General features: G+C 35.5%; 1 protein-coding gene and 1 pseudogene across 1 annotated transcript in view; one reads left to right on the forward strand and one right to left on the reverse strand.

Annotated features, from left to right (window-relative positions):
- The window catches only part of SCAMP1 (secretory carrier membrane protein 1), a 102,355-nt gene extending 85,282 nt beyond the window's left edge, over nt 1-17,073 (forward strand). The window contains exons 8-9 of the mRNA XM_036278784.1: nt 2,071-2,188; nt 16,586-17,073. Of these exons, the coding sequence (XP_036134677.1) occupies nt 2,071-2,188; nt 16,586-16,750 (283 nt within the window). The 3' untranslated portion in view covers nt 16,751-17,073. The remainder of the gene's footprint in view (nt 1-2,070; nt 2,189-16,585) is intronic.
- On the reverse strand, nt 13,360-15,213 carry LOC118641486 (annotated as a pseudogene).
- Nucleotides 17,074-22,044: the final 4,971 nt, after the last annotated feature.

Raw genomic sequence — 22,044 nt, forward strand, 5'->3', positions numbered from 1 at the left:
GTGGTGACTGGCAATCAGACAACTGTCAGTAGCTTTTCAGATTTCCTAATGGGCATATGTACGTGCAGAGAATTTATATTGATATTTTAAATCAGTTCTAGGAAAAAGTAGCGTTCATTATCATTTTAAATAGTGTTTAGTCTTTGGCATTTAAGGGAATGGAAACGTTTTAAATGTTTAATTAAAAAACACTGCTTATGTTAACAGCACACTTTTTTTAAATTATAAAATTGAAATAATGTCTTGCTTTTTAGCACAAACTTAGAAGTGTTAAAGTTGAGCACAACAGCATGTGTAAGAATGAAATAGCACAGGAGTCTGCTAGTGACGGTGCATATAGAATGACCTGTTTTAAGATGGACCTCATGTAATTCAGCAGATTAAAAAAAATTAAACTGTTTTGAGTTAATTGTAGATTCACATACAGTTATAAAAACATAAAGCAGAGAGACCCTAGGTATGTTTTACTCCATTTTTCCCAGTGGTAATATCTTGGTAAAACTATGGTACAATATCAAAACCAGGATCTTGACATTGATACAGTCAAGATAGAGAATGTTTTCATTACCAAAGAATCCCTCATGTTTCCATTATATAGCCACATTCACTTTTCTTCTGTCCTGATTCCCTCCTTAGCACTAGCAATCATGTACCTGTTTGTCATTTCTGTTATTTTGTCATTTCAAGAATTATATAAATGGAATTATATAAATCACATAATTATATAAATGTAATTATATAGTGTGTAACCTTTGGCTTTTTTCACTCAGCCTAATTAGCATAATTCTCAGGAGATTCATCCAGGTTGTTGTGTGTGTTAGTAGTTCATTCCTTTTTATTCTTGAGTAGTATTCCATGGTATGGATGTACCACAGTTTGTTTAACCAGAGTTGAAGGACTCTGGAATTTTTAGTATTTGGGCTATTATGAACAAAGCCACTATAAACATTTATGAATAGATTTTTGTGTGAACATGAATTTTCATTTCTCTGTGATAAATACTCAAGATTGTGATTGTTGGCTCATATGAAAGTTGCATGTTTAGTATTTTTTAAGAAACTGACAGACTGTTTTCCAGAATGGCTGTACCACTTTACATTCCCACTAACAATGTGTGAGTGATTCAGCCTCCACATCCTCCCCTCCTCACCAACATTTGATATTGTCACCGTTTTTATTTTAGCCATCCTGATAGTGTGTAGTGATAGCTCATTGAGGTTTTAATTTGTATTTCCCTAATGACTCATGATGTTGAACATTTTTTCATGTGCTTATTTGTGATCTTTGTATCCTCTTCATGAAATGTCTCTTCATGTTTTTTGCCTATTTATTTATTTTTAATGTTGGGCTTTGAAAGTTTTTTTTTTATCCTCACCCTAGGACATTTTTGCATTTATCTTGAGAGGGAGGGAGGGAGATATATATATACACACACATATATATACACACACATACACACACACACACACACACACACAGAGAAACATCGATGTGAGAGAGACACATCGAGTGGTTGCCACCCACCCACGTGACCCCAACTGGGGCCAGGGACAAACTGCAACCGAGGTACATGCCCTTAGTGGGAACTGAACCCGGGCCTCTCTGGTCCGCGGGCTGATGCTCTAACCACTGAGCCAAACCGGCTGAAAGTTCTTTATATATTCTGGATGTTAACCCTTTATTGGATATATGGTTTGCAAATATTTTCTTCCATAATTAAGCAGAATTTAAAATGAACTTTAAAAGAAAGTAATAATGAACTCCTAGGCTTAAAAAATATAAAATCTGGTGGTACACACTTAAGGCTGGAGTTTGAATTCAGTATTCCATTTATTAGCTATAGGACCTTGGGCAGGTACTGAATATCTCTGTAACTCAGTTCCTCACCTGTAAAATAGAGATTAAAAACAGCATTATCTTATAGGATTGTTGTGAGAATTAAATGAGTTAACATGTATAAAAAACATGAATGTTGCTTGGTGCATAAGAGCTGAATGTATGTTATTTGCTGTTGGTTTTTTAATTGTGCATTGATTTATTTGCCTAAATATACTTTCTGTTACTTCATAGTGGTTGGATTTCATCCCTTACTGGTCTCAATAAAAATATTCCTGTTGGAATCATGATGATAATCATAGCAGCACTTTTCACAGCATCAGCAGTAATCTCACTAGTTATGTTTAAAAAGGTAAGTGCAAGTTTATGTCTGCAAATTTTTATGGTGAAACTCATTTTCCCATTTTGCTCTTTAGTGTAACTTCAGGTCATTTTTTTGGTTCTTTTTGTGCATGTTTGCTCTCTGAAGATTACTTTTTACAATTAATAGTTATACATAGATATATTTTTGAAAATTATATCACATTTTTAACTTCCTGTAAAAAGGAAATATTTTAAAATCCTGTTAACCAAAAGCTATTTTCATCAATCGAAGAGTCAACCTTATTTTTAAAATATGGATTATTCTTATATATTTTTATTTCTTTTCTGATATTAAATATATTAGTCTGATTAATGAAGTGTGCTTATGTGCATTTTATTTGTATTTAAAATTTAAAGACACTAAATTATTTACCTAAGAGTATCGAGTGAGCTGGTGACAGGTTCAGGCTGGGTTATGACGTGAATTTTGTTTTTAGTCACTGCCCAATTTTCTACACTTTTTCCTGTAGAATTCCCATGGCTGTTTTCACGGCCCTAAAGAAAATCATTACATGGTTTAGAAGAGAAATCAATGTTTTTATTTGTTTACATCAAGTTTAATGGTGTTTTAGATATATATTTTTGATATTCTACATGTGTTCATACATGATGTAGAAACCCTTGGAATACCACCTATATTTTAAGATGATAAAGACTTTTGGTGGATCTTACTCTAAAGAAAATAAGTCTAAACAACATTTTTTCTTAATTTTTCAACGTCTAGTATCTTGAGAATGTGTACAAAGAATGGATAGAAATAATTGTACCTTATATTTAAGAATACTTTGCACTCTTGAAATATTTTACTTGTACATTTGCCTTTTGTCCTTCTCAAACTGTGCTGAAGGATAGACTGTGTTTTTTTCTGTCCAAATTTTGCTACTCATTCTCACTTATAAAAAGCTTTTATTTTATTTTTCTGAACTACACACACATACTATTGAAACTCAGCTTTCTTTTTTTTTTTTTTAATTGTTGAAAGTATTGACACTCAGCTTTCTAAAGTTACTAAATCCTAAAGTCATTTTTTATTCTTCCTTCTCCTTGAACTCTGTAGCCTTTTTATACTACAGGTCGCTCCTCTTCCTCAGTCTTCATAATTGTGTTCTGATTCTTTTGCCTCTGAGGCTATTCTTTCTCTTTCATTTATTCCTTTGTCCAGCTCATTAGTAAAAGTCTTAAATGCAATCAGCTCTCTGCTTTTTGTGCTGTACAATCCTTTTTCATGGGTATTTCAACCTCCCTCATTGTTTCAGTTTCTTCTCTACCTGAGTGACCTATAATGTTGAAGTTGGAAGATATAATGCTTTGTATAAACATTTAGTTGCATCTTCAATGACTGTTTACATCATCAGTTGATTGGTATTATCGTCTCACAGTAATGCATCATAAACTCATCATTTTCTTCTCAGAAGTAGCTCTTCCTCCAGAAGTTCTGATCATATTCAAGAAACATTTATTAAGACTACATATTGTACCCTGGCCAGTGTGACTTAGTTGGTTGGAGCATTGTCCCGTACATTGAAAGGTTTTGGGTTCTATTCCTGGTCAAGGCACATACCTAGACTTCGGGTTTGATCACCAGTCAGGGCGTATACAGGAGGTAACCAATTGATGTTTCTCTCTCTCTCTCTGTCTCCCCCCCCCCCCCTTTTTTTTTATCTTCTTCTCTGTCTCTCTAAAAGAAAAAATCGATGGACATGTCCTTGAGTGAGGATTATAAACAAAAGACTATAAACATATGATTCCTTTTATATGAAATGTCCCAAATACGCAAACCTATAGAAACAGAAAGTAGATTGATTAGTGGCTGTCTATGGCTGAGAGTGGGGTGGAGAGTGGCTGCTAATGGTTATGGAATTTCTTTTGGGATGATGAAAATGTTCTACAATTAAGTTGTAAAATGGTTATATTCACAATACTATGAATATCCTAAAAACCATTAAATTGTACACTTTTCAAGGCTGAATTATATAGTATACAAATTTTACCTTAGTGAAGCTGTTTTTTTTAAAAAAAGGAACAATTATTAAATAGCTAGTATGAAGCGAATGCTTCCATTACTTTTGTAGTCACTTTCCTAGATGCTTTTTTTTTTATCCTAACCCAAAGACATTTTTCCATTTTTTGTTCAGACACAGTGGGAGGGAGAGAGAGGGAGAGAGAGAGAGAGAGAGAGAGAGAGAGAGAGAGAGAGACAGACAGACATCGACGTGAAAGGGACACATCGAGTGGCTGCCACCCGCATGACCAACCAGGGCCGGGGCCAAACTGCAACCAAGGTATGTGCCCTTAGCGGGAACAAACCGGGTCTCTCTGGACTGCAGGCCGACGTTCTAACGCTGAGCCAAACCGTCCAGGGCCCTAGATGCTTTTTAAAAAAACTATCTTTCTGTCCTTCTCTTCCTTTACATTCCCAACCTCAGCTAATTCAGAATTTTTTTACTAGTTACAGGCTGCCCCCACTTTCTTTAGTCCATTTGCTATATAATTACTATTTTAATCTAGGAAAAAAAAACAACCAGCCCAGCACTCTGAAGATTTTTGGAGGGGACATGGGGTGGGGAATGGGATTGTGGTGATTGTGGGAAGTAGGGCTAGTCCTTTTCACAGCTCCTGGATTCAGACTTTCTACTCTAGTCAAACTGTACTCTGTACTCAGTTTCTTAGATTCATCATGTACCTTCCTTTGCCCCGTTCTTGTTCATGCTGTGCTTCTTAACTTTCAGGTTGCTTCATCTTCTCTACTAGTGTTCTTTCAAGAACTTTGCTCAAATCTTCCTGCCTCTTCCACACAGTCTTCCTCTTACCCCATGCCTTAGGGATTATGTCATCCTCCATTTTCTTGGGAGCTTGCTATCTGTATTACACACTATGGAATCTGAGCACAAGCCACTTTATGTACCATGTAGTGTACATTCTGGGTACCCAGCCTGTTAAACTCCTCCACAGTGAACATGTTGGAACCACACAACTCAGGTTGAATTTCTTGTACCTTCTCATACAGCTGTGTGAACTGAGGCATGGGACCTAGTCTGTATGCATTCAGGCTGTATTCGTCACATCTAGAACAGTGACTGGCAATAATTGGCATGTGATAGGCACTGAAATATATGTTGAATGAATAAAGAAATGAGAATAACTGCTACTACCATAGGGCTTATGTGAGGATTAAATGAAACAAGGAATATGAATTGCATAGCCTCAATTAAAATTAATATTCTTTTCTGATCTTTTTGGCCTCCTTATCATGTTATAGTCAGGGTCTAGCTTGATGTGTGCTCTTGTTCATTGGGTGCCTGTTGCAGTCAGTGTTCCATCAGAGAAACAGAACAGAACGAAGATAATTATGGAAAGGAATTGGCTTATGTGGCTTTGGAGGCTGGCTAGGTTAGTCTGAAACCCACAGGGTAGATGGTCAGGAAGGGTTGGAAACTCAAACAGAAGCTGAAGCTCTAGTCCACAGATGGGATTTCTTCTTTCTCAGAGAAACTCCAGTTCTGTCCATAAGACCTTCTAACTAATTGGATTAGGTCTACCCAGATCATTCGGGAACTCTCCTTTTGTCAAAGTGAACTGATTATGGGTGATGATCAGATATGCAAAATACCTTCACAGCAATATCTAGATTAGTGTTTGATTGGTAACTGGAGTCTATAGCCTGACCATTATAACTTCTCTTTGGACAATTCCTTTATTATTCCAGATGTATCGTTAGGGGTGCTTTATAAAACTGGAAATGTAACAAATTGAGAGTACAGTAGAGGGGTATATGGCCAAGTATAGGGAGCACACAGGAGGGACACCTAACTAAGTTTTGGATATCTCTTTTAGTGAGGTCTTTTTGTATTGTCTTGGGTGAGATATCGTGATGAACAGGAGTTATCTAAGTAAAGGAAAAGGGGAAGGGAGAGGATAAGTAGGTACCAGGTAGCAAGGACACCATTTTCATATCTAGTTGTGGGGAATAACATGGCATACTCAGGGAATTAAAATGAGCTGGAAATGGATGGGAAATAAACTTGGTGCCTGAATTGTGCAGGGAGAAAAGTGGGCTGTTGGTGGTGGAGGAGAGGTAAAGATGAGGCCAAACACATAAGTGTAGTTATATACTCTATAGGTCTTGTAAACTAGGAAACTTTGTTAAGAAATTTGGGTCTTCTCCAAAGAGTGGTGGTGAGCCATAGCAGAGGTTCAAAGAAGAAAGTAGTTGAATTGATCCGATTTGAGCTTTATAAAGACAGATTTGGGGTTTGTGGGGCACTGATGTGGTACTTGGAGAAATTAAGACTGGGAGACAAGCTAGGAAGCTGGTTAGTACTGATGGTGGCCTAAACTAAGAAAGTGGCAGTGTAAAGTAACTGCAGTAAGGGAAAATGAGCAGATAGTGATTGATTCGACCTGGTCCTGGAAGTGGGGGATGAGGGAAGACTCAAGGATGACACTCAGGTTTGTAGATGGTGGGTCATTCAGGAAGAAAGGACAGGGAGAAGAACAGATCTGAGCATCAAGATGTTTTTAACTTTGTATGTGGAGAGTTTAACATTCTGGTGGGGTCTTATCACTTGCTAATCTTTGGATATATAAATTGGGAGCAAAGAAAAGAACTTTAGGCTGGATTTCCAGATTTGAGAAGTATTAACCTCTTGATATAAATGAAGCCTAGAAAGTGAATATAAAGTGAGAAGAGGGTCTAGGGTATAATACTCCCAGCATTTAATCTACTGAGCAAAGAATGTGGAAGGAATTTTAACCAGCAGTGTGGTGTTGGGGAATGTGTGGCACAGATGATTAATGGAGTCAGAGTGTGGAGGAAGTGTTTACTTTGCAGCTGCTGTGTGCAGCACTCTGATGTCTTCGACCTGCAGTGTTTTCCCCCAGGTGACACTTCTTCAGGATCCAGTTACAGGAAAAGAAAAGTTTTAGAGCTGTGCTTGTTGTATGCCAGGCATTCAAAAGAAATATGACTGCTACTCAAATAAATGTATTGATATGGAAATTGTACAACATACTTTATTTTGGTTGGCCTTTTTTTTTCCTTTTACCTCATAGTTAAAGAAGTTCCCAGTTACCTCTTTTTTATATGTGTTCACTGTCTTTCAGTTTCAGTGTGTACAATTTCCTAAACTTCTCTGAATTGCATATTCTTTACCTGTGAAAGAAGGAATTTAGATGAGATGATTTTATGAAGTACAATCAGTGGGGATAATATAAGCTAAAATGTAGTTTAAGTCAGCCTTCATATTTGTAACGTCATAGATTTCTCTTACTTTGATAGAACTTGAGCTCCAATAAAAAATACTTGATTTTTTTCCTTTTCTGCATTTGCTCAAAACTTGCTGTTTAAAAAAAAAATCCTTTGGAATTATGTAGCCATAGTTTATAACCACTAGGGGTCAGGCTCTTCATAAACAGTTAATGCCCTCTAAAAGTTATCTGTGCACACAATATTTTGATTCTAGAGTTGTTGTTTTATTTGGTTATTCTGTGTTTCCATCCCCAGCTAAATGTGTCCTATAGTATACACTTATTTCTGTTACAGTGAATACAATTTTGAGAACTTTGTTGGCATTCTGATGTCTTGCATAGTTGGAGTAGGTATTCACTGGTATATAGAGTTCCCAGTATGAGCACTATGGTGACTTAACATTTCCCTCATAGCATCATCTTATAATCCAAATGTTAAAAAACTGAAATGCAATAATATCTGTCCCTTGTACCTCTTCTTAAATAAGAGAATAGTTCAGTCCTTACCTTTCACAGATTTCTAAATTCTTCCTTAGATTATTTTTAAGTGGTGTTTTATTTAAAAGATCTTCTTCTATAGTAAACTATTAGAACTGAATAATAGTTTTGGGTTAAGGCAGAGGTATTATAAATAGGTCAAATAACAATACATGACTGAACCACAGGAGCCTATATATATAATCACAAATAGGCTCACTCTCTCCCTCCCCCCTCTTAGTCATCCAGCACTATAGTCTTTCCTGATTAGGAATCAATTGTAGATGGTAGTTTACATTGCCTATTAAAATGCTGGTCTACATGCTTGTCCTCTTAATGCAGGGGACACAGAGTAGGCACAGTAACACCTTTGAATCTCCAGGAAAATCAGCACACTGAACAGGTTGTTTATATTCTGTCTTCAGTTGCTATTCTTAGTACGTTCACTTTTTTTTTGCCCCCAATTTTAAAAAATTTTTATCCTTCACTATTAAGTATTAGGCTAGTTTCTTATTACATCCCAAATCTAGGTTAACATAACTAAATTACTGTGAATTATATTTACTCAGGCATATTTAAATTTAGATCTGCTAGGATTTATAATGCTCTACATAAGAGATATATATTTGTTGTTGTTCTTAACCCTCACCTGAGGATTTTTTTGTTGTTGATTTTTAGAAAGAGTGGAGGGAGGGAGGACTGGGGAAAGAGGGAGGGAGGGAGAGAGACATTGATTGCCTCCCATATGCACCCCGACTGGGGCCAGGGATCCAACCTGAAACCCAGGGATGTGCCCTTGACCAGGAATCAAACCCCTGACACTGTAGTGCATGGGCTGACACTCTAACCCCCTGAGCAACACCAGCCAGGGCAATATACATAAGATATTTTTTTTAATATATTTTTTTTCTTTGTTGATTTTTAGAGAGAGAGGAAGAAAGGAAGAGGGAGAGACAGATAGAAACATCGATGAGAGAGAACATTGATTGGCCACCTCCTGCATGTCCTCCACTGGGGATTTGGCCCACAACCTGGGCATGTGCCCTGACCAGGAGTCGAACCAGTAACTTCTTGGTGCATGGGTCGATGCTCAATCACTGAGCCACAATGGCCAGGCCATAAGATATTTTTATTCAAATCTTTACATGTATGTTTTTAACTGCTCCATTGAGATAATTAAATATGCAATTTACTCATATAAAGTGTATAATTCAGTGGTTTTGAGTATATTACATTATTAATCATTAAAAGTTGTGGCAAAATATATATAACAAAATTTGCCATTTTAATAATTTTTGAGTGTATAATGCAGTGGCATTAATTATATTCACAGTGTTATATAACGATCACCATTGTCTATTTCCAAAATTTTTTCATCTCCACGGACAGAAACTCTGTAGTCATTGAGTAGTAACTCTCCATTTCCCAACCCTGGTAACTGCTAATCTACTTTCTGTCTCAGTGAATTTGCCTATTTTAGATATTTCATATAAGTGGAATTGTAAAATATTTTCCTTTTGTGTTTGATTTATTTCACTTAGCCTAAAGTTTTCAAGGTTCATTCATGTTGTAGTATGAATCAGAATTTCTTTGTTAAGGCCAAGTAATATTTTACTGTGTGTGTGTGTGTATATATATATATATATATATATATATATATATATGCTACATTGTGTTATTAATTTGTTGACGGACACTTGGTTTGCTTCCTCCTTTTGACTATTATGAATAATGCTACTATGAGTATTGGTGTACACATCTCTGTTTGAGTTTCTTCATTTTTTGGGTATATACCTAGGAGTGGAATTGCTTGGTGATTAAATGGTAATTGTATGTTTAGCTTTTTGAGGAACCACCAAACTATTGTCTGCATTGGGTGCAATTTTACATTACTGCCAGCAAGGGTTCCAGTTTCTCTATATCTTTGCCAACACTTGTTATTTTCCATTTTCTGATTATAGCCATCCTAGTAGGTATGAAATAGTATGTACACTTAAAAAAAATTAACCTCAGATAATTACAAACTAAGCATTTTACTTTGTAACACAGGTACATAACGTCTACTAGAGCAGTCTTGCACTTATTTGGTAACTTTTTAATGAGATAATTTTAGGTTATTTGTTTAATTCCTAGCAGACAAAGAAACAATTATTCAGTGGCTTCTACCACAAGTTATTATGTCTTTTAGAGGTGTAACAATAAGTGGAAATGAGCTCTTCCCCCCAAGGAGCTAAAAGTATGTGGGATATCAGACATGTAGATAAACCCTCCAAAAGCAGCAGCATACTGTGCATCCTTAAAAGATGTACAAAGTGTAAGAGGTGCTCACAGCAGGGAGAGCCACAGCTAGCTTGCAGAAAGAGGACAGCAGCACTTGAGATAGGCCCCAAAGGAAGAGTGGGATTTCAATAGCATGAAACTAGAGTGGTAATTCAGGAGATTACAGAAGGAGTGTCTGATCCAGATATATAGGTGGGAGGGTTTATAGAGGATTTCTAGGAAATAGTTAAGTGAAAAAATTGGATTTAAGGATCCATAAGTTTTTAAAGAACTTATAACAAGAATAAAAATATTTCAAAAACACATTTGTTTGTGTTTTCCCAGATTTTATTGTTGTTAATCCACACCTGAAGATATTTCTTCCATTGAGTTTTAGAGAGAGTGGAAGGTGGAGCGGATAGAGAGACATCAATTGGTTGCCCCCTGCATGCGCCCAGAATGGGACAGGGGATCAAACCTGCAGCCCAAATACGTGCCATTGACTGGGAATTGAACCCGAGACCCTTCAAACACTAAGTCAGGCCAGCCAGGCCTGTATTTTCTCAGCTTTTAAAAAAGTTAAAATAATTTTGGTATTACAGGGATCTCATATTAATAAAAGCATGAATTCTTGAAATGGTGTTTTGTAAGCTTTAATGGAAACATATGTTTGCATAATTTTGATTAAATAAAGTACCATGGTTCTTTACTTTCCATATAATATTTTGTCATACAACACCCCAGTGTACACCAAGATATTTTTGAAGATTCATTCAAGGAAGCAGTATTCCCTTCTGGAATTGCATCTTGGCTATGAAACGTATGTAGATATTTACAAATTAATTTAAAATTTTATTATTGCAACACATTTACATACTTATTTTTTCCTGAGGAAAACTCCCAGAGACAGGGCAACAGATACTCTTTTTTTTTATGGAAAGTAAACTTGAGGTTTTGAGCAGTGACAGTATTTGAGCACTGTGCACTGAATATTTATGTAGTCTGGAATTTCCCTCTAGGTGGCTCTCTGGGTCTATATAGCTATATAGACTATTGAGGAATGTGTGCTATTCCTAGCTTTATTTTGCCTCTGTGCTTTGTGGGGCTCTGAATTTCATTTTAAGTAATTAACTACGAAGCCCATAAATATATCACATCAGCTATTCAATACGAATTTGAAAAAGGAAGTAACAAAGCAAATTAGAACAAATGTTTATTACATCCCGTGAACTTAAGGGAAAAGGGGAGAGAGGGACCTATGATTACATCACTGTGACTGGGGCTAGTAAGTAAGGATTATGTACTACTATTAGATTTCTATAATGCACTTCATTTTCTAGAATCTAATCATGTGTACTCACTGTGAGATAATTTCTTGAACATAGGAGTAGTTCCATAGAAAATGTGGTTTTGAAAGAGGAGTGAAAATAATTACTTCTGCACTTATGATAATACTGTGGTTGCTAGAAGAAAGGACTTTTAGGGCTGACCAGTGTATGTACCTGTACGTCCTCTCCTTTTCTCCCTAACCTTTTCACACTTTGATCCATGGTAATAGTACATGTGCTTGCACCACTCTATCAGAAGAATTCAGGGCTGTCTTTTACCCTGACAGCTCTTTATTCCTTATATGCTTTCTTCCCTTGACATCTGTAGAAGGAAGGGTCCCTGTTTTTTTTTCCTTCTTCTCCTAATCATTCCTTGTTGTGGGTACCTCTTAAATATTAGTGTCTTAGACTTGGGTACTTGACTCTCTTCCTACTTTGTGTGTGTTTTTTATTTTTTATTTGCACAATAATCTTTAATATTTTTCTTAAAAAATTAAAAAGAGAAAGAAATGCAAGGTGTTTTAGTGTGTTGACTGCATTATAAAGTATCATATATAAACCAAAAGATTTTTTAAAAAGACGGTGTGGCTATAGAGAAAACAAATGTCAAAGGAAATGCAAAGGAAGGAAAATTTTCATAAATCATGGAAAGGACCAACCTGATAGGTTGCTTCCCAGTGTTTCTCAGAAGATAGAATGTAAACCAGAATGGCTGTTTTATTTAGATTGGTTATAAAATCAGACAAAAGAAATCTGACAGTTCAGAATCTATCACAGAAAATCAAATATGGAAGAAATGAAAACTTTAATTATTTTTATTAATTTGTTTTTGTTATAGATGTTTCTCCTTTTTCCCCATTGACATCCTCCTCCCTATCCCCCCTGCCCCTTCTCCAGCTTTGTTGTCCATGTCCATTGGTTATGCATACATGCATATAAGTTCTGTGGTTTATCTCTCCCCCCAATACCCCCTCTTCTGGGGTTTGTCAGTCTGTACCCTACCTCTATGTCTCTGGGTCAATTTTGTTCATCAGTTTGTTTAGTTCATTATAGAAATGAAAATTTTTAAATTAAATTTAAGTATCTGGATATATAGAAAGTCCATGTGTTTTGACAAGTATAACACATTTTATGTTGGTGAAGTTGGTTGTTTTTTCTAAGCTCTTCTTAACAGTGTAGATGAAGCTATTTGTTCCAACTCTTCTCTAAGGGAAGAAGTTAGGAGCTACAATTGCAACAGTTATAAACAATACTGGGTCCTAATATTATCTAGTAACTCACATTTTCTGAATTAAAGTTTTGGTAGGTTTAGATGCTCAGTTTAAAATGATTTTCAGTAGATGGGCAGTGGGTATGGCCTGACATATAAAAATATCAGCAAGCAAAGAAGTGACTGGATACACACTGCAGGTATTATTCATTTAAGTGTCCAGAACTTAAGGACAAAGCCCTCATTCGCCTAGGATATTCACTGCAGAAATATAGAGGCTGTATCTAGTGAGCTGGGATTAAGTCTTGGGCATATTACTGCTTAGTTACCTCTATATACGGCAACTGGTAGAAGTGAGTATATCAGAAATCTTAGAATTATCTTTGTATAATATTTTAAATTTTACAAATTTATCTGCAGTCCATTTATTTCATTATCGCTCCTTCCAGGAACCTGGACACTCTCCTTTGGTGGTCTTAGGAGTCTTTTCAGCATACTTATTTTTCAAGAAAAGGAAATTTTGCTTTGAGCATTGAAATGCATAAATGGTTCTGCTATATTTATTAAAAAGCTCTTGAAGTATTTGATTCTTGGTTGAGGTAGAGATTATCCACATTGGTTGGAGGGGAGTTGTTATCTTCAGTATTTTTTAAAATCACTCTTCCTGAGAAATTGTTTTCGGAATTTATCCAGGTTTTCAAGAAACTGTTCAGAAACTTTTACATAAGGACCTAGACTGGATCTTATAATCTCTGGTTCTATGTTTGATATTGGATTCGGCTTTGTTCTCTTTTTCCTCTTCATTAGTGGAAATGGCATCTAATTCATGGCAGATGGAGCTTATGGTTGGAAAAGTAAATGGATCAAACGACCCACTTTCTGTAAATCAATTGGCACTGAAATTTGACCTGTTTTAGGATGAACACTAAAAGGGCCCCTTAGCAAACGATTGATTCATTAGCTAACATTGATATCCAGCCATGGAAAACAGTACCTGGAGCATGATCTCCCATTCAAGCCAGGGTTTGCATTTGTCATTTTTGATGTCATTCAGATGTCTGGCTACTGTCTTCATATGCTCCTTCAAATGTTCCCAAGGCTAAAGTGAACTGTGATGCTTTTGGAAGCTTTGTTGAAGGTCATCGTGAATTGTTTCAGGAACAAGAGCTTAAAATCTTATCACAGCTTTCTTTATTTCCAAGAATATCTTGACCAACTAAGACATATTCTTCAAAGTGTTTATTATGTTTATAGATTTTTCTGACAAAAGGGTGAATTTTTTCACTTAGATGAACTTTAAAAAAAATTTTTTTTCTTTATTGATTTTAAAAAGAGAGAGAGAGAAACATTGATGAGAGAGAACATCGATTGGCTGCCTCCTGCATGCCCCCCACTGGGGATCGGGCCCACAACCTGGGCATGTGCCCTGATCAGGAATTGAACTGGCAGCCTTTTGGTGCATGGGTCAACACTCAACCCCTGAGCCACATTGGCTGGGCAGATGAACTTTCTTTTTAATGTCTTGACCACTCTTTACAAGACTCAAATACTCAACTATCCCAGACCATACTGCGGAGGACAGTTTTCTAACTGATTCATCACCCAATAATGAACACCTATTCTTCCAGAACATACCCAGAGGCAATGTTTAAGTTCATAGTCCTCCTTCAATGCTCGGGCGAATGCATATGGCCATTGTCATAAAGGTTCAGCACTTAGAATATATTTCTGCAGAAATACAGTATCTCCTCATGTCACCATATTCCATTATGTCAATATCAAACACCAGTTTTTTTTCTTGATCCTGGAAAGCTCCCAGCTGTACTGTATTATGTTGATTGGGTCTATGGGAATATACTGCACCTATATAAATTTTGTATGGATTCATTCTCTGCATCTCCTTTTCCAGATCACTCTGGTTGTTGAAGGATTGGTAGCAAATGTAAATATTGTCTTTCAGTATGAATGAAAATTATTGGCATTGAGAGTAATTTTTTATCGTTCTGCCACAGTTGAGCCAGTGGTATAGTACTAGGCAAAGAGAAAGAGCCTCCGGTAAAGCTTAAGCAACTCAGGTAGCTCAGCGGGGGTCAAAGACCTCCATGGAATTCAGTACTCCGCCCCAGCAGGGTAATTGCAGGAATTGGTGGGAAATGCACAGGAGCCTCTACTATGTGTTCTTCATGGACAGTTTCACTTATGTCAGAGTTGCAGCTACCAATTATGTGCCAGTGGTTTCCAAGTCTGTTTCTCTATCCCATTCCTCTCTTGAGCTCTGGACCAAATCTTTGCCTACCTGCTGTGGCAGGCCTAGAGTAGGTATTTAATAACCATTTCTAGAATGTATGAATGTTTAGAACCTAACCCAACATCTCTTTGCCCCCAACTGAGCCTGTCCTCTCTGTTCTCTTGCTGAAACGACTTCCTAGTATCCAGATTTCACTTGAATGTCTTTGACTCATTCTCCTTTTTTTCACTTGACATTTACTCCATAATCACCAGTTCCTCTCCAGGTTTGGGGAAAGGACTGACTTCAGTGCACTGCCCCCATCATCCAAACCTGCTTTGATTGCATTTCATTCAGGCTTCTAATTTAGGCCTAATCACAGTGCAGTGTAATTACAGGTTTACTTTTCTGTCTCTTCCTCTCTACCCCCAAGTTTGTAGGCATATCATAAATATTTATTCTAATTTGCTTTATTATTTCTTTTCTCAGATTTTTATTAAATTGAATTGCTGATGTTATATGTATTGATGTGCTCCATAGTTTATTCATCTTAAAAAGTATGCTAATAGAGTATTTTTCAACCTTACTCATGAAAATAAATCCCAAGATTTGAGTAATGAATCAGTATGGACAGTTTCCAGAAGTGTTTCTTTGTAAATCTTTTAAAACTTGACTATACATAAAATGTTAAATGTTATACAGAGTATATAGCAGAAGTATCTTTGAGGACATAAATAGTGCTTGGTACATTAAATGATAAAATGATATCATATGATCATAATATGGTCAGTGGTGTATATGTAGTCAACATGGAAATAGATAAGGCATTGTTTCCTTTGATTTGTCTAGGGTAAATTAGTGTAGTAAAGTCAGAATGTCTCTTGTTATGTTAAACCATTTTCTTGTAATGCTATAATACCTTAATTAGGTACAGCAGAAAACAAAGCTTTTTTCATTTGGTTTAGTTCTTTAAATTATTATTATTATTTTTTGTTGTTAATCCTCAACCGAGGATATTTTTTCATTGATTTTTAGAGAGAGTGGAAGGGAGGGAGATGGGGAGAGAGAAAGAAACATCAATGTGAGAGAGACCCAGGGCTAGGAACCGAACCTACAATCCAGGTTAGTGTCCCTGACCGGGAATCAAACCTGCAACGTTGTGGTCTGTGGGCCAAAGCTCTAACCCACTGGTTCTCAACCTTCCTAATGCCATGACCCTTTAATGCAGTTTCTCATGTTGTGATGATCCCCAAACATAAAATTATTTTTGTTGCTACTTCATAACTGTAATTTTGCTACAGTTATGTCTTAGGCGACCCCTGTGAAAGGGTCTTTTGACCCCCAAAGGGGTTGCAACCCACAGGTTGAGAACCGCTGAGAGTCTAACCACTGAGCAGCTCAGCCCAGGGCAGATTATTTTTGGTTTGGTATAGGCATAATGATCTCTTCTGCATTGGGGATTAAAAGGAAAAGTGTGATAAGAAAATATTTAAATACAATATTATGTGCCAATATGGTGACTGATCATGCCTAGAATCTACTCCTTTTATCTGAATAATGTTGAGATTAATTGAAGAGCTGTTGAAAATGAATGCGTGAATGACCACTTGCCTTCTTCTGCTTTTTTGTCCTCCGTAGGTTCATGGACTATATCGCACAACAGGTGCTAGTTTTGAGAAGGCCCAACAAGAGTTTGCATCAGGTGTGATGTCCAACAAAACTGTCCAGACCGCAGCTGCAAATGCAGCTTCCACTGCAGCAACTAGTGCCGCTCAGAATGCTTTCAAGGGTAACCAAATGTAGAGAATCTCCAAACAGTGCGCGATTACCTTTTGACTATACTTTTTTCTCCACTTACTGTATTCTATAAATATTTTTATGTTCAAAACACACAGTAAACACAGCATGTATATCTCCTATTCACTTGTGCATGGGCGAAAAACAGAAAAATTTCCTTGTCTTATTATTTACAGTTTCTTAAGATTTTAGTACCCCTTGCAGAAAAAAAATATTACATGCTAAATAAATATTCTCCATATTTTTGGGGGGATGAATGTTCAGCAAATTATTCAGTGGTGAGACACTGAAACTAATATGGTACTTATGATTAAAAGTGTATTTAGTACCAGCTGCAGTCATTCTTTCAAGAATCTTAGACTTAAGGATTATACATTGGAGCAGTAAATTGATGCTTTATTTCTTTTTTCTTATTTATATTGAAAGAAATAGGCCATCTCAGACTTATGGATTTTTAAATTGGCTTGCTTTTTAGTAGTTTCAGTCATCAATGAAGAGCCTGTGTGCATTTTGTAGCAGATAATGTAAATTTTATCTTTTTTTGTTTTTGTTTTTTAGAGTAGTTGATATTTTTATGTCAATCTATGATCTTGCATGGGTACCACATTTCTTAAAAGAATTAGTATTTTGGGTTCTGTGCTGCTTATGGTTGTAGGATTGGGAAGTTGTTTGTAGAATTATAGCAATGATTTTCTGTAATAGTTTCTTTTAAATAAGTTTATTGGGGTGCAATATGAGAATATAATATTCAATGCATTCTCCAAAAGAAAAGGTAGAAAATTGATGGGATAGAATGTAGTGATGAGAATACCTTTTTTTTTAAATTTTCAGTATTCATATCATAGTAAAATATTACTGTATGGAAACTTTGGTATATTTTTGTGGCTACCCTTTTTAATTGAATTGAGATTGTGTTTGATAGCTCTTTTTTGGGGTGTGTGTGTAATTTTTAATAGAGGTGTTCAAGTCTAGCTTAACTCCTTGTCCATAAAGAACGTACAGTATTTGAGATTGTTTTTTTGCCTCTCATCTCTAGTAGTATTAAATATAAAAAGATCCTGGCATTTTACATACACTTGAATCCCTAATACATATCAGTCTTTCAATTTTTGAGACAGACTGAATAGATTAAATTTTTTCATTAGTAGACAAAAGAAAACATTTAACTTGCACCAAGCAAGAAAATATATAGTTGAATGCATTAATTATGAATATAATCACTTTAAAATTGTTACTATGCAGCACAGGAGTTCATTCTTACAGTATACTTGGGTTGAAAGTTTGAATCATCTTTAATACTGATTAAGAGACTCAAGACATTTGTAAAGTCACGATACTGTGTTTTGGAAGTCATTAGCTAATTTAAAATTACAGAATAATAGGTAGTGATTTATTAAACTTGATTTTAAGTAAGGATCATTTATTGGATTATATTATTTGAACTGCACATCCCTTAAAAAAAAAATCAGATGGGCACAAATGGTTAAATCCTTTTCATTCTTCTCCCCAAATCTGGAGTTAAATAAGTTTCATGTTGGGTTTGGGATGGTGAGTTCTCACTATTGATGAAAGAAGCTTTGCATGATAGTGCTACTGGGTGACACAGAACCATCCAAGTGGTGTTTACATTTGATTTATTTGGGACTTTATTGAAATAATGTACTAGGAATATATTTCTTTTATTTTGATGAAAATAAGCATTCAGAGTATGAATTTAAAGCTCTTTGTGAATATTTCTGATCAGCGATAATCTCCACCTACTTCCTCAACCAAACAAGCCAGTTCAAGTTTTTCAGAATCTGTAATATTATTGAAAATCAGTTTCATCTGTGTGTTTTGAGTGTGGATTTTATGTACATTCAAAATGTTAACCACAAAATGCATCTCAAGTTCACTTTTGTTTTTCTTTAAAATGCAAATGAAAGATATGTCATGGAGACTTTTGAAAATGCTGAGATACTTTAAGAACAGGGATGCTTTTATCTGTTCTGTAGACCCCCATTGTTAAACAGCAAAGAATAATTACAACCAATGGTACCTTTTTTGTGTGGACGAGGTAAATGTTGTTATAAATTCAGTTATTTGGGTTAAAACAAGCTTATGAGAGAATTGTTTTTTAAAAACAAATGTACATTAAAATGATGGCAATGCTTACAGTTTGATAAGGTGTAGGGGTTTTAAATTCTTATATTTTCTATTAACAATAATTAGTAAATAGTCACATTTTCACTCAGCTAAAGATTGACATTTGTTAGTGCTTTACGTTTAATATTAACATTGCCCAGTATCAGAATCATGAAATGGTCTTTCACGGTGTAAGTACCCGTGTCATTTATCAGTTTGCAATATTAAGTTGTGGCTGTTTTATTTAAAACTAAAGTTTGAACACTGGAAAATCATTGCTCAGTGACTTGTAATTTGGGACTTGGATTATTTATGTAGGGATGTTTGTATATTTTGTCAGTGAGTAATACCGCACTGCCATCATGGTGACTGTCATGGTTCTATATAAACGCCCTCCATCTGTCCCCCTAATGTTGCATGTAGCTGGTGGTTTGGAATTTTTGTATATTTATTGTATTAACACAGAGTGTTCTAAAATAAAATGCTGTTTGGTGGATGTTTGTTTGTATAATTTTAAATACTTTGTTAGTACTTTAGAGGCAAAAAATTATGCTGGTTTAATATGTATAGAATTTCCATTCGAATTTTAAAAATAATCTGGATACTATCATTTACTGAACAAAATAAACATATAAAAGATTAAAAATTCTCGCCCTGGACGGTTTGGCTCAGCGGTTAGAGCATCGGCCTGCGGTCCGGAGAGACCCGGGTTTGGTTCCCGCTAAGGGCACATACTTTGGTTGCAGTTTGTCCTCGGTCATGCGGTGGCAGCCACTCGATGTGTCCCTTCACGTCGATGTTTCTCTCTGTCTCTTCCTCTCTCTCCCTCCCACTCTATCTGTACAAAAAAAAAAAAGATTAAAAATTCTCATCAACATAAAATGACAATTTTTCTGTTGCATTAGACCTTTGTAGGTAGTGGAACATGAGTTTCATTCATATTAAATATGTTGACCACTTTAAGGTCAAAATACACAGACTGCCTAGAGATTCAAAATGGAAAAATGTGTTTTGTGGCTCAGATTTTTCCTAGTGGGTTAAATTAAAACGAATACCTCTGTACTAGTATTAAATTAATTCAAGTGAACTTGAGTTCTGTTTCCTAACCTCGCTACCTATTGCTGTTTTAGATACTGATGAAAATGCCTGTTTGATGTTTTACTTGGTTATTTAAAGAGGATGTTAAAATATATATAAAATCATGTTCATAGTGAATCTTATTTTGAGAAATATGTGTTCAATTAAAATAGGAACAGCATTTTCAATTTTTTGAGTGTTACCTAAAAAAAATGAGTTTGGATTGTCATTGGATATGTCTCCTTCTATAAATCATGTTTAGATAATATATGGTTTGCATTTTAGAGGGAATTTATATTAGTTGTTTCTGTAAATTATTATTATTATTGTTTTTATCCTCACCCGAGGACATTCTCCCATTTTTTGTTCAGACAGAGCAGGAGGGAGAGAGAGGAAGAGAGAGAGAGAGAAACATCGATGTGAAAGGGACACATCGAGTGGCTGCCTCCTGCACGACCAACCAGGGTCGGGGACAGACTGCAATCGAGGTTCCTTAGCGGGAACTGAACCTGGACCTCTTTGGACCGCAGGCGGATGCTCTAACTGCTGAACCAAACCAGCCAGGGCTCTGTAAATTATTTGTAGTAGCATAATACTTTTATCTTTTTCTGAAAACACTGACAATTTAATTTTATCTTTATTGGTAAAATCTGTGTTTAGACTTTTACTATACAGAACTTGTTATAATTTTACCCATATTTTCCTGTTAGAATTAGGCTGTCAAACACATTTCACTGTATCTCCTTCTATTTTTTCCTTAAGGAGTATGTTTAGAGTAATTTGTTTATCCCATGTAATTAAGACCTTTAGGAGTGAAATAAAAGTGGTTAATGTAAAAATAATTGAGGATGGTCAAAAATAAAAAATACCTTATTTAATAGATTTTGAAGTATCATAATGTACATTTATTTAGAGTAGAATAAGATGTTTTAAAACATTAGAGTTTTTTAAAGTGTGTGTTTATTAAACTCAAAAGTTGTATGTCAATGGTTAAATATTATGGGAAGTGAAGTATTTCCATTAGAGATTAGGGTATATTTTATAAAACAGCATGCTTTTTGTATTGATTGGTATTCTTAAACATGATTTTATGGCTTTATCTTAGTATACAGAGAGCTAGAAAGAAATCCATAGACATTTTCTAAGCCAGGCATTGTCACTGTTCCGTCCTAGCTAGATATCTAATTTAAAGATTCTGGGAAAACAGGGAAAGACTCTAGTGTTCTTACCCTTCTTGGGGGTTCCATATTTAGAGTTTAACTTTGGGGTTTGGTAGGACAAAACTTAAACCTTTCATTAGCACTGTTAATGCTTTCAAATGGCAAGGGACATGGGAGCCCCCATGTAGCAATGCAGTGAGTGTTGAATCTTGTTTATCCAAATCTTGATTTGTTTTTCAGCTCCTATCTTTCTGGGTTTGGCATGTCAGATAGTGTAGCTAAAACCCATGTTGCCACTAAAACCCATTTTATCTTTTCTCTAATAAAGACAGAAAATAAATAAGCCTCTTCTGCCTTGTAATGTTTTATATACTTGTGTAAGATTACTCTGAGTATTATCTTCTTTACATTTAAACAGTTCTAATTTGTAAGATACAGTATGCAAATTTTATTTTTGTAAACACAGATATAATCCCAGAATTCTCCAGAACTTTAAAAATATTTTGTGGGCCAGTGATTCTCAAGATAAATCATGGTTCTGGTTGTTGTTACTGTTGGTAATTTGTATGATTCTTCAAGTGTTTTGGGCTGGGAAAAACCCCCCCACCAAAAATCACTGTTTTATCAGGTGATCACAGTGATTCCTGTTATAGTCACCTCCATAAAAACTGAGCTCACTGGACACACACATATCTCAGACATTTTTTTCTAGAATGAAAGTAATATATGTCTGTTGAACAACTAAGAAATATGGAAAGTGATAAACGAGAAAATAAAAATAATATGTAATTTGTCATCTAGGGATATCACTGCCGGTGTTTCATTGGATTTTTTCTGTGCATACATATTTTATGGAGTTAAGGGATATAAACAGTGTGGGTCTTTAAAATCTTATTTTTCCTTTACTTAACATCATATCATAATCACCTGATAGTTTAG

The sequence above is a fragment of the Molossus molossus genome, unplaced genomic scaffold (assembly GCF_014108415.1).
Source record: "Molossus molossus isolate mMolMol1 unplaced genomic scaffold, mMolMol1.p scaffold_m16_p_3, whole genome shotgun sequence".
NCBI classification, from domain to species: domain Eukaryota; kingdom Metazoa; phylum Chordata; class Mammalia; order Chiroptera; family Molossidae; genus Molossus; species Molossus molossus.